The sequence below is a fragment of the Ostrea edulis genome, chromosome 9, assembly GCF_947568905.1.
Source record: "Ostrea edulis chromosome 9, xbOstEdul1.1, whole genome shotgun sequence".
NCBI lineage: Eukaryota > Metazoa > Mollusca > Bivalvia > Ostreida > Ostreidae > Ostrea > Ostrea edulis.
This window is the reverse complement of record NC_079172.1, coordinates 63,509,471-63,523,760: the sequence shown is the minus strand read 5'-3', so window position 1 is coordinate 63,523,760 and position 14,290 is coordinate 63,509,471. Positions and strand designations below refer to the sequence as shown.

Below are 14,290 nucleotides of genomic sequence, written 5' to 3'. Positions count from 1 at the left end.
CATCTAAAGATGACGTACAAAGAGAGGTCAAATCCTCGGCTTGCAGTATTTAGATTAACCATCGGAAACAGAAGGAACTTAATTCTAGTGATCTTTAAATTTCCACAAAAACTATGAAATGGAAACAAATCATTCAATATAGGTGGTAATATTATCTAACATGGTTGTATTTGAAATGCCTCATTTCCTTTAAAGCTTACCTGGCCGTCTCAAGATTTGCAAATAAAGAGTCTTTCAGACCTCTCTGGTTAGCATCAATTAGTTTTATGTAACATTTATGTAACATTCATACTAAAGTCAGTCTATATACAATGGTGTTTTTCTTGCCCTAGTTTTTATAAAACGGGAATACTGCACTTCAATATTGACGAAACAATTACCAGGTGAACTGAACAGGCACTCAAGAGCAAATCTTGTATTTATTGATTTTTTCAAAGCGAAATATCTTTTCACTTAGTTGCACAAATATTCTATCGGCAAAGCCAAACTTTTTTTTTCTAAAAAGAAGGCTATTTTAAAAACTGTACCGGTGTAGCAGGTCTGGTGTTTGTAGACTTGTACTTGGCGTTCCGTGGGTATGGATAGCATCTTTAAGAGCGCTGTTAACGTGAAATTTTGTGAAATAGAAGACTGTGAATTCCCTCTAAAATGTTTTTGTCATGATTGTTGTATGGGCCTGTGTTTCAGGTGTTCTAAGATTCATTTTAAACGCAGAAATTCTCACAGGATTGTTTTGTACAGAGAGAGAGCAAAAATCAGGAGTAAAGCTTGTGGAAGTCATATGTGTCTCCTAAAGGGACCGTGTATGGAAGTTTGCTGTTTCACTTGTAGAAAAGTAATTTGTGATAGTAGTATTGAAGATCACGAGTTTCATTATACCATGACAACATCGGAACAACTTGTATATTTTGAAAGAATGATCAACTATTTGAGGCTCGTTCGTTCAAAGATCAGGAACATTACAAAATTTTTAGCAAAAATTGAACAAGGAGTTCCTGTTAATTATGGAAGATCCAAACAATTGAAGTGGAAAATGAAACATGCTTTCCTAACTACAGCAAGATATAACTTACCTCACCTAACTGACATCAAGCGTAGAGGAGAAGAGTACATTCGTCTATGTAGACAAATGCAGGATTCTTTTAGCCTTGGACAAACTTTGTCCAAAAACGTCCCGAATGCAACATTCATAACAGCACCAAATATTAATGTCATTTCGATTGCTAACCCAGGTGGCCGCCCCAAAAAGAATTTCGGACCTCTTTTGATATGCAATATCCGGATTTTCACCAAACCATTTTCAGGTGTAAAACTCTTTGGCAGCAGTGACATCAGCGTTTGGGTACACGAAAAGAACGCTAGAGTTTTAAGCCACCATGACATCTGTGGGAGTTGTCGCAGTAAATACATTTTAGATATGGTTCCAGAATTCGTCACCTTAGCTCGAGATCATATAGTATACGTAGATAACTCCAAAAATACAGTATACAAACTTTCTTCTAAAGGTACACAAAAACTGGTGCAGGAGTCTGCTAATTGTACACAAAAACTGATGACGGAGTCTGCTAATTGTACACAAAACCTGACGACGGAGTCTGCTAATTGTACACAAAAACTGGTGACGGAATCTGGTATCATCACGGCTATTTCGTCTTCCTCAAACGACTCTTTGCTGGTCTGTACCTGTAACATGGCCACAGGTAGAGGAGAAATTCGCAAATATGATATCAGTGACGGGAATTTATTGCAGATCCTGGCAAGTAGTAGCGAATTTCCATTTTCCTTTTACGATCTGTTAAATGTGTTTTCCGTCACTGAAAATATTGACGGTAGTGTGTGGTTCTTAGCGCTGCTTGATAGGTCAGAGGTCAGGAAAATCGTCAAAATCAGTAGATGTTTCACTGATCGCAATGATTCATTCGCGGTGGCCCAAGTTCTTGACAACTTGCGGACCATTTGTCCAATGGAGATAACACACAACAGCAGAGGTGACATTTTGATCTTAGACGACAATAAAAAAGAGGTCCATATCGTGAACAAAATTGGGAATCTGACGTGGTCTTGGTCTTTTAGAGGGAATATTGAAAGTATTTGTGTTGATCCCTCAGACAAATTATGGGTAGCCGATTCTGACGGCGATATTAAAGCTTTTGGATGTTATAGATTGTGTAAACCAATTTCTCGGCAAGGAGTCAAAAATGTTCTAAAGAAATACTCAAAGAATCGTTTCTGGGGTGTGAGTCATGCGAAATCGTTAGCTTCTAGTGTAACGTTTAGCAAACATTTGAAAAAGCACCACAACGAAATATCCTGTGAAATCTGTTCATTTTCATATATGTACCCATCGTTGCTAGCCACGCTTCCTGAGTCCGGAAGTACCAACCTCAAACCGAATTGACGTAGCGTGAACGGAGACAATTAACATGTTTTGCGATGATGGTCCGAGCCCGGTAATTTATCATTTCCAGTATCTTTAGTAACTTGACTCTAATTCAGGAATCAAATGTATCATACCAGATGGAAAACCAACACAGTGCCGTCCTGCTGTCACCGAACGGTTACCAAGAAATGTCACTCAAAAGTCCGCTTTGGTGTATGTGAGTAATCGTCTGTCGGTGAATCCCAGAGTTAGACATATAGGTACGTTCTACATTCAAGTTCCTGATAGTATTTAGAGGTATGGTGCGATCTCAGTGGCGTTTTGCACGACGTGTGTACCATCGATGCACCGAATTACGCTAGGTAAACGCCGGCCTTATCATCTGTTCGACTTCTGGAGAACCCGTACCCAGGATAACTCGTACCCAGGAGAACTCGTACCTAGAAATTTGGGTAAGAGTTCTCCTGGGAAATCGTACCCTGGAGAAGTCGTATCCGAGTACGACTTCTCCAGGAGAACACGTACCCGGGTACGAGTTTTCCAAGAGAAGTCGTACCTATCAATATCTGGGTACGAGTTCTCCTGAAGAAAAACTTTGTCATTTTATCAAATAGAAATGTGGGTACGAGTTCTCCTACAGAAAAAAACCCTGTCATTTCTGTCATAAAAGTCTGGGTACGAGTTTTTCTGGGGAAAAAACATTGTCATTTTATCTGATAAATCTGGGTACGAGTTCTCCTGCAGAAAAAAAACTTTGTCAGTTCTGTAATAAAAAAAAATGAGTACGAGTTTTCCTGGAGAAAAACTGTCATGTCTGTCAAAAATCTGGGTACGAGTTCTCCTGGTGAAAAACTTCCGTCATTTTGTCATAAAAATCTGGGTACGAGTTCTCCTTTATGTGCCGGAGAATAGAGGTCCGCTATAAAAATGCTATGTCGGAAGTTAAAAATTGGTGTTTAATTGCAATAATTATACTAATTATCGTCTCACGCCAAACCGCAATTCAAATGAGAGAAAAAAACAACAAACAAGTACGATCATTGTATTCACTTTTTTTATTCAATTGAAAATCATGTTCATAGTAAATTATGTATAATGTATGAAATCCTTGATTTTCGCAAGGAGAAATTGTACCCAAATTCCAATACCTAAAATGGTATAATTCTTAATGAGATAAACTCATATCAAAATTTTGATTACTATATAATGACAAACTTTTTTCTCCAGAAGAACTCTTACCAGAATTTATATAACAAAAAAACCATAGTTTTTCTCCAGGAGAAAACGTACCCAAATTTCTGGGTACGAGTTTTCCTGGGTACGCGTTCTGCTGGATACGAGTTCCAAGCTGATTCTTTGAGTGCAGCAATTTAGCAGAATGAGTAATGCTATCAATTAATGTGTTCAATAATTCAGAATTAAAGACCCATTAATTATTTGAAGAAATCTTTTATTGAATTGTTACGCACATCAATCAATTCAATTCCTGATATCTTCAAATCATTAAAAATATTATAACCCTATCAAAGAATTAAAACTCATCGAGATCACAAGCACCGTACGTAACAATCACATACAGCCTTAACGTCAGCCTTGCATATCAATCTAATTAAAATCAGCTCCTCGATCCGCTCCTCTGTTCCCCTTGTAGCGACATAAACAAAATCAAGGAGCTGATTTTAATCAGATTGTCTTGCATATCAAATCTCATGATTAAAACTTAAAGCCCTATCTCCAGGCTTATTTAAATCAACTAAATCTGAAGTATCGCACAGAATGGTACATTATAGCCTTAGGCACCGGTCTCATATATCCACTGAAACTCAGGCATCAAACGTAATAATGAATTATAGCCCTAGTACCGGGTGTATATTTAAACTAAATCTCAAAAACTGTGCATAACACCTTATAATCTTAGCACCGAATTTATATATCACTAAATCACAAACAAAAATTTTTCATATCAACTAAATATCAAACTCCGTACATGATAATAACTTAATAACTTATAGATTTAGCACCAGATTTAAATATCAACTAAATCACAAGTTTTCAGATGATTATTTAATGTAAATCTGAATAATCTACATGGGAATGCTTACTCCTCCTAGGCACCTGATCCCACCTCTGGTGTGTCCAGCGGTCCGTGTTTGCCCAACTATCTATTTTGTATTGCTTATGGGATTGATGAGATTATTCACTGTTCGTTATCTCCACCTTTCATGCATGCCAACATTCGCAACATTAATAGTGAGCGCTTCAAAATGTATTATTGCAACAAGGTAACTATAAATTTGTGTATCATATGACAATGAGTTGGACTGTGATACATTATAGATTTGCATGTTCATCGATTGTCATCGGTTCATCGGTTGTCTGAATTTCTGAAACAACATTTGAATATAACCATTTTTTCTTTATTTCAGATTCTATACATAAATTGCCATTTGCCAGTTTCCATATATGTACAAGAAAAAATACAGTGATGAAAGTTGAGAAAAAGACAGACATTCCTTTTTGATGTTACATATTGTATATGTATGACAGTTAGGCTATCTATAGCGTAATAACGATAAACATGTGAAGTGTTTGCTAATTTAGAAATGGAAGACATTTTCTGAAAGTGTCATTTAGATGTGTTTGATAGATACCTGTAGTTTTTATACAATACATATTGAAAGAAAGCCTTTTAGAAGGCAAATTTAATGAAGAGGATATGCATAGATATGGATGTCAGAAATATAAAAGAATATTTATTAACTTTCTTGTTATACCTGTACTAAGGACAAATGATCAAAGTAAAAAATTATCATTTAAGAAATAAAGGGTCAATATCAAGGGTGAATAATTTGTATTAAAGGAAGGTCCTGGACCCTTTCCAGGGAATGATAACTGCAAAATATGATGGGTTATTCAAATCCGCTGTAGATCCACAGGACAAGAAATGACAAAACTGTGTGAATACCGTTGTATAGGATTTCAAAACATTGTTTTTGAGGACATAGTGGCGCCATCATATAAGAGGTCCATTTATTTATTGTTTGGAAATGGTGTATTTGTAAAATAATTAAGAAATTAATTGTTGTTTGAAGTTAACTTGCTTTCCTAATTGGTCTTAATTTCAGAAAGATTTTACATGTTAAAAAATTGTTTTCTGGAAAGCGATAAATCATTAAATTTGTTCAAGTCTCTTAGAAGAGAAATTTAAAAAAAAAAAAGTTACATTGCGGACCAGATCCATATAATTACAAACATCAACAGAACACGGTGTATACTACAAAGAATTATACTTAGGCACATAGAACCTGGGATGGGAGGATGGGAGGGGGTTAACCACCCTCCCCACTTAGGTGACAAATGTGCCTTCCATGTAAAATAATAAAATGGACAATATAATCAAAACTTAACATGAAATCAACAAACCAAGTTGCTTTATACCGAAAAGAGTAGCATTGTGTGGTTTTTAGTTCACCTGAGCTAAAAGCTCGAGTGAGGATTTGTGATCACCCTTTCTTGTCGTAAAAAGCGACTAAATGGGCTGTCCTTCGGACGAGACCGATAAAACCGAGGTCCCGTGTCACAGCAGGTGGGGCACGATAAAGAACCCTCCCTGCTCAACGCCATAAGCACCGAGCATAGGCTAAAATTTTGCAGCCCTTCATCGTCTCCATGTGAATGAAATATTCTCGAGAGGGACGTTAAACAATCCTTCAATCAACCTGATCACTCGTCCGTTTGTCTCTAAACTTTACACATTTTCGACTTATTCTCTAAAACCAGTAGACCAATTTCAACAAAACTTGGCAAAAAGCATCCTTGGGTAAAAGGCTTTCAAATTTGTTCAAATTAAGGGATATGCCCCTTCACAGGGGAGATAATCGCAAAAATAAGGTGGTGTCATTTAAAACTCTTCTTAAGAACCACTTGATCGGAAAAGCTGAAATTTACATGAAAGCTTCCTGACATAGTGTAGATTCAAGTTTGTTAAAACCATGGCCCCCGGAGTAGGTTGGGACTACAATAGGGGATTAAAATTTTACATACAAATATATAGGGAAAATCTTCTTCTCAAAAACCATAGGGCCAAAGAAGTTTACATTTACATGAAATCTTCCTAACATAGTGCAGTTTCAAGTTTGTAAAAATTATGGTTCGCGGGGTGGGTTGGGGCCATAATAGGGATCAAAGTTTTACATGCGAATATATATAGGAAAAATATTTTTAAATATGGGCTAAGGTGATTCAGATGAGCGATCCACTGAACCACGTAGTCGTCCACACATTAAAATTAACGTACAGGCGAAGTTGAAAATAATACCAGTGAAGTCGTTTTGATTTTTTGAATTTACAATAAAAAAAAAATGCCCTCCTGAAACGAAATTTCAAAGCTACAGTTTTATAGAGGAAAACTCGAAGAACATGTTCATGCTATTTTGTTTCACGGAGGCATTTTTTTTAAATTCGGGGATACCCCTTCATTTTAATGCTAAAAATCATATAAATCGCTTATTGCTTGATTTAAACTCAAAATATTTTGGCTAATTTTTGTCAATACATGTTTTTTAAACTTATTTTCAAAAATTATTGAATCAAGACATACGTCCCAATTGGTGTTATCATATATTTGAAGAACTTAAATTTTTCGATCTTTCATGCAACACCTTTAGGGAAATTAACATGAGACGTGCAACACCTTTCTACGTTTGCCTTACATATAGATATAAAATGTTAAATTTTAAATATCCACATCGTGTACAGTGAAAAAGAATAGGCCTACATCAATTATATTTTTCTTAATACGAATGGACGCTTTATCTGATTCTAAAGTGAAATTGTGTTGATCTGAATTTAATTATATATATATATATATATATATATATATATATATATATATATATATATATCTTCCAATTTTGGGCCCAGAAGGCATAACAGCCAGACAGCTTATAAAGATGGAAACTTTTAAAACAGCCTTAAAAGGTAGCTCACTACACTAAAGCTTATCCTCTGTATGACACCATATCACGAGATGGCGATTTAAATGTTTTGTGAAATTATTTGTATCGATCGATTTGTTTGTATAATATCATAGCTCAGTGGTTAAAGCATGGGGCTGGTGAACCGCAGATTTCGAATTCAAATCCACCAGTCTTTTGTTCATATGTGCTGAAATAATTTTTTTCAAAATCATGTTTTTATCCAAATATGTATATTTTTTGCCTTTTCTGGCCATATATGCTTATTGTATATCATCATAACTTTCATAATTAAATCAATTCGTACTGATTTGAGAAACTATTTCTGTGTGTAGTGAGCCACCTTAAATTTTACCACACGTTTGCAACTGTGATGTCATGCCGTGAACATGGTTCACATCTAAAGCGATGAGATTGGAGTTGATATACTCAGCTGACTGGAGCTTCTGTACAACGTTAATTTAAGTAAAACGAAAACCCTACATTCTCGGATTTCTAATTTAATGTAGACTCCAAACGACACATTATTTTCAATGTTCAACTCTTGGACGTTTTATTGCTTAGAATTGCGGATCTGTAGTAACCTTGTGGTTAGAATTGCGGATATGTAGCAACCTTGTGGTTAGAATTGCGGATCTGTAGTAACCTTGTGGTTAGAATTGCGGATCTGTAGTAACCTTGTGGTTAGAATTGCGGATCTGTGGTAACCTTGTGGTTAGAATTGCGGATCTGTAGTAACCTTGTGGTTAGAATTGCGGATCTGTGGTAACCTTGTGGTTAGAATTGTGGATCTGCAGTAACCTTGTGGTTAGAATTGCGGATCTGTAGTAACATTGTGGTTAGAATTGCGGATCTGTAGTAACCTTGTGGTTAGAATTGCGCATCTGTAGTAACCTTGTGGTATCCAGGATGGATTCCAGTCTTCAGTTTCAATTCCTGTGTAGACTTTTTTGAAATCGTAGTTCATATGAATTTTTTTCAACATCACGTGTTTTTTGTAATATCATTCAGAGCATCATCAACTATCTGAATAATCAGTTTGACATTATTCTAGCAAAGGTATTTTCTTGTTTCCTTCCACATTCTGTGTTTGTTTTGCTTACATTATTTATAGGCAGTCATGCCGTGTTCTCATTCTATCTTATGTCGATGAGATTACCATTACCATTCTTACCTTATCAATATCATCTCCATGTCTTCAAACTTTCTATCATATCCTTATATATCCTAAACTCTCTCTTGTTTCATTACAAAAATAAAAGTTAAAAATATTCAATTGCTCACACATTTAATCACTTACCGCCTTGTCCCCACCCTGATACCAAAAACCCCGATCTCTTACTTTTGTGTAAAGGTCTACCTGTTCATTCTAAATATCCATTTAGTTTCTATTTAGTATCAATAGCACTAAGAAAGATGTTTCTTTAATGTTCAACACATAAATATTATACATATATACCAAGTTTGGCCCTGCTGTGGAGTTCAAACCTATACCCTGGAGATCATCAAATTTACAAGTTTGGTAGAGGCCTTCCTGCTCTACATCACTATGCATTTAGGTTTTCTTACACATGTGCGGTTGCAGAGAGGAAGGTTTTTAAAAATTTGTCAACTTTGGGAATTTTCTATTTTCTGCCCCGCCTCTAAGGCAACAGAAGTCCTGACATTTATAATTAATGTTCCCCTCTTCCCAGAGATAATTCATACCAAATTTGAAAATAATGTAAAAGGTAGTTATCAAGAATTAAAAACGCACGACGGACGCAATAGCTCACCTGAGTCTACTCGGGTGACCTAAAAAGGCAGGAGAAATGATCAATTTCTTACAATTTAATAGAATATACATCTCTCAAACAAAATAAAAAATTGGAATTCTTTCTAGAAAATGAAACATGTTTGGAGTAAATCATACTGTATTTTGTTTCAAAGATTTTGTCGAAATCATAAAAAGTTTGCCATCTGCTTAATGTGGCGTTATATTATCTTAATGTTTCGTTATTTTAATAATCATTTTAGCATATACTTTATTTCCACGACAGAAGTACATCACTTCTATAGAAAAAATACCATAGACATGCAACACCCTCATATTTAGAGAGATAGAAATGTTTCTTAGGCCAACCTATTCAAATGGACAGGTTTGTGTTATTTCAATTTTTTTATTCTACGTCTTAACTGTACCAAAACCATCACAAAATTGACCATTGATTTGTATTCTTAACAAATATCTTGTGAAGACTCCCGTTGCATTCGATTAGCCGCAACGAAGCCTTTCCTCGGGCAATCTTTGAAAACTAACCGTACAAGAAGCCCTTTACTATTCGTATATTTTGGTCAGCATATATATGAATGTTACATCTTGTGCACGCACAAAACTAACAATCTGCTTCCTGGGGTCATATCGCCATTGATTCAACAAACATTTTTAATGTACAAACAGGGAAGACTTTGAAGATTCACATGACAATCAAACTCCGACGTCGAATAACGTAGAGAAAAGATTCATTTTTTGTTGGTAAAAGGTTGAAATTATGTTGATAATAGTTGATTTTTTGTTGGTAAAAGGTTGAATTTATGTTGATAATGTTTGATTTTATGTTGATAATATTGGTTAGTTTAAACAATATTTATTCGTGTACCTGAAAAGTCGAAACGAAACAAAACTTACAGAAACGAAATCTACCGAAATACAATCCACCGAAACGAAACGAAACCTAACGAAAAAGATTGTATAACCGAACTCTTTTAATTGTAATAATCAAAAATGGTATCTCAGGCCCCTGTAAATATTATCACATATAAAAAGCATTCGCCTCCCCTTTGATGTAGTCGTTCAGGTTGACTGATACAAAGTTTTAAACGTTGGGAAATCCCTCCTCCTCTTTTCCAACGTACGAGGAGGGAGGATGTCGCCGGCGTTGGATCCGCCTATTCGCAAAAATATGTGTTTCAGCATTTTTTATTTATTTATTTTTTATTATTTTTTGCTCTGAAGACAAATGTATGTACATACATGTGGATACTAGCTGTTGTTTTTCCAAGATAGACAAATAAATTGGTAAATGTTCATGAATATTTGAGTTTTGTTTAAACGCCGAACGGAAAACTGAACGGAAATTGTTATAATGTAGCAAAACTAACACCAAAAATCACACAAGTATGCCTTATTTTGATTGAAATCAACTATTAAGAATTTGTTCACAAGCGGTAAAACAATTTTATCTGAAAATTCTGCGACATAAATTGATTAAGCTAAGTTGGATATTTATGTAAAAGTTTTCAAATCGTTTTTCAATAATCTTGTAAAATTCATCATTTATGAAGATAGGGTGCTTTTTATTCAATAGAACATGACGACAACACGTATTGACACTCTTTGTCATGGCTTTACTTAATAAAAACATATTTTCAATTGAAGAACAATGTTCATATCAATACAACACATCAGTATGTATATCAAATAATGAAATATATGATGAAAGGTGAAGATAACGAACAGTGATCAATCTCATAACTCCTATAAGCAATACAAAATAAAGAGTTGGTCAAACACTGACCCCTGGACACACCAGAGGTGGGATCAGGTGCCTAGGAGGAGTAAGCATCCCCTGTCGACCGGTCACACCCGCCGTTAGCTCTATATCCTGATCAGGTAAACGGAGCCTACAACGACTTTGGTTAGTTATGTTCAATATGTTGTAGCATCAATAGTCCATCCTTATTTCAGTCAATCAATATGTTGTAGCATCAATAGTCCATCCTTATTTCAGTCAATCAATATGTTGTAGCATCAATAGTCCATCCTTATTTCACTCAATCAATATGTTATAGCATCAATAGTCCATCCTTATTTCAGTCAATCAATATGTTGTAGCATTTGTTTAATACAATATGCAGATGACACAGTTTTATTTTTGGATGGATCAGAAAAAAGTCTAAAAAGTGCTCTTGATCTCCTTTTTCAATTTTCAAAATTTTCAGGTTTAAAACCCAATATTTCCAAAACCAAATCAATTTGGATTGGTTCTAAGATTAATACTAAAGATACTTTTTGTAGTGATACTGGATTACAATGGACAACAGGATCATTCACAGTTTTAGGCATTACATATACTGTAAACCTTAAGAACATGGAAAAGCTTAATTTTGATAACAGGCTTACAGCTATCCAGAAAGAAATAACCCAATGGTCAAAAAGAAATATTTCTCCCATAGGAAAAATTACAGTGGTGAAAAGTTTGTTTCTATCAAAATTTACGCACTTGTTCATTTCGCTTCCCAAACCAAGTTTACAGTGGATAAAGCAACTTATAAAAGCTTTTTACAAATTTATATGGGGGAACAAAATGGAGAAAATTTCTAGAAAAACACTAGAATTAGATTTTGAAAATGGTGGGTGTAGAATGACCAATATAGAAACATTTATCAAGTCTCTCAAACTAACTTGGTTTAGGAGACTTTTTACAACTAATTCTACATGTAACTGGATAAGCTTATTTTCTGAAATTACTGGTTGTAACATTACAAAATTGTGTCATTTTGGACCTGTTTACTGTAAACAAAAAGCAAATTCCACTAGAAACTCTTTTTGGAAAGAAACTTTATTTTACTTCGCAGAATTTTTGGAAAGTTTTGAAATGAATAATTTTCACATTTTTATGGAACCCCTGTGGTATAATGATAAAATAAAGATTCAAAATAAATTCATATTTTGCAAGCAATTATATGACAAGGGGTTTCATATAATATCTGATTTATTAGATAAGCATGGTAACTTTATCAGCTACCAGAGTATCACAAATGATTACTCAATTCAGATTCCATTTACTACATATGAGGGATTAAAACAAGCTATTATGCACTCATGGCCTAATATCAAACTACTTATACATGATACAACTTTTCAACCATATCAACCTGAATTCATTAAAATTCTATGCAAATACAAAAAAGGTTCTAGGAATATTTATGACTATTTAATATCAAAATCACAGCATCGACCTATTTGTGAAAACAAATGGGATAATGATTTAAATTTGCAATTAGATTTAAATTGGAAACATGTATATACAAACATCAAATCTGTAACAAAAGATTCAGGACTGATATGGTTCAACTATAGAATCATTCATAGAATATTGGGTACTAACAAACTCCTACATATATCAAAAATTAAAAACTCTCCACTTTGTTCAATATGTGCACTAGAACCAGAAACATTTAAGCATATCTTTTTTTATTGTTCCTCTGTCTCTACACTATGGACAAAATTATCAGATTGGATTTTTCAAAAATCTGGTAAAAGAATGGGATTTAGTGTACAAACTGTTATTTTTGGTTTTCCAGAAAAAGAACACATGGTTTTAAACTTTATAATCCTCTTAGTAAAGAGATACATATTCCAATATTCAAGAAAGAACGTCAATATTGTTTTGATGATGTTTTGAAATGTTTATATGATTACTACATTTTGGAAGAAAAACTTACAGAACAAATATTTTACAAAAAGAAATGGTCTAAATGGAAATGTCTTTTCAATTAATGATAACAGCATTTCTTCTTCTTTTTTTGAACAATAAGTACTAAAATATACATGCAATTGTCTATATCGCTTTCTTTAATCTGTATGAGAGTGTGAGTAAAAGGTGTATATGTATTTGTTGAAAATGATAAAAACAATAAAAAAAATAAATAAAAAAATATGTTGCAGCATCAATAGTCCATCCTTATTTCAGTCAATCAATATGTTGTAGCAACAATAGTCCATCCTTATTTCAGTCAATCAATATGTTGTAGCAACAATAGTCCATCCTTATTTCACTCAATCAATATGTTGTAGCATCAATAGTCCATCCTTATTTCAGTCAATCAATATGTTGTAGCATCAATAGTCCATCCTTATTTCAGTCAATCAATATGTTGTAGCAACAATAGTCCATCCTTATTTCACTCAATCAATATGTTGTAGCATCAATAGTCCATCCTTATTTCACTCAATTAATATGTTGTAGCAACAATAGTCCATCCTTATTTCACTCAATCAATATGTTGTAGCATCAATAGTCCATCCTTATTTCAGTCAATCAATATGTTGTAGCATCAATAGTCCATCCTTATTTCAGTCAATCAATATGTTGTAGCATCAATAGTCCATCCTTATTTCACTCAATCAATATGTTGTAGCAACAATAGTCCATCCTTATTTCAGTCAATCAGTATGTTGTAGCATCAATAGTCCATCCTTATTTCAGTCAATCAATATGTTGTAGCATCAATAGTCCATCCTTATTTCAGTCAATCAATATGTTGTAGCATCAATAGTCCATCCTTATTTCAGTCAATCAAAATATAATTCACCCAATATTTTTAATTAATCAATATTTCAATCCAACAATGTGTCAATCAAACGATATTTCAATCCACCAATGTGTCAATCAATATATCATTCAATCGTTTGAATCTGTCGATCAATCAATTGAATTGGAATTTCGTCAAAGGATTAGCAATTAGCGCTTGCGCACTATGTATATACAGGAATTAGAAAGGGGAAAGTGTCATAACATGTACTCGGGTAGTTTCTGTGGAAACGAGGGAGTTATTTATATTCGGTCTTTCCAATCCCCCTCGTTTCTGTCCAAGCCTTCATAAAGTATGTGGGAAATCCGTCGCGCTTCGATTTCAATTTATTTCAGCTTACATTTGATGTGAATCGTTCGTAAACTTACATAAATCAATTCATGAATGATTTTGCCGCAAGGGAATACAATTGAAACCATTCAATTCCACACTAATGCAACGATAATCGTCGTCATTTCAAACACTACATCCTTTCGCTATCAAATTCACCTCCATGATAAACAATGCCTTCAGCGCATGCGTCATTTCATTTTGTAAAACACCTAGAGGCCCATGAGGGGTGAAATGTCTTATTCTA

At 34.3% G+C, this 14,290-nt stretch overlaps 1 protein-coding gene across 1 annotated transcript; it reads left to right on the top strand.

The window, feature by feature from the left end:
* The first annotated feature begins 514 nt into the window (after positions 1–514).
* LOC125660431 (uncharacterized) lies at positions 515–5,459 on the top strand. The gene is made up of 2 exons (XM_056149868.1): positions 515–2,640; positions 4,807–5,459. The coding sequence occupies exon 1, from the start codon at positions 578–580 to the stop codon at positions 2,396–2,398; it is 1,821 nt and encodes a 606-aa protein (XP_056005843.1). The 5' UTR covers positions 515–577; the 3' UTR covers positions 2,399–2,640; positions 4,807–5,459.
* The last annotated feature ends 8,831 nt before the right edge of the window (positions 5,460–14,290 follow it).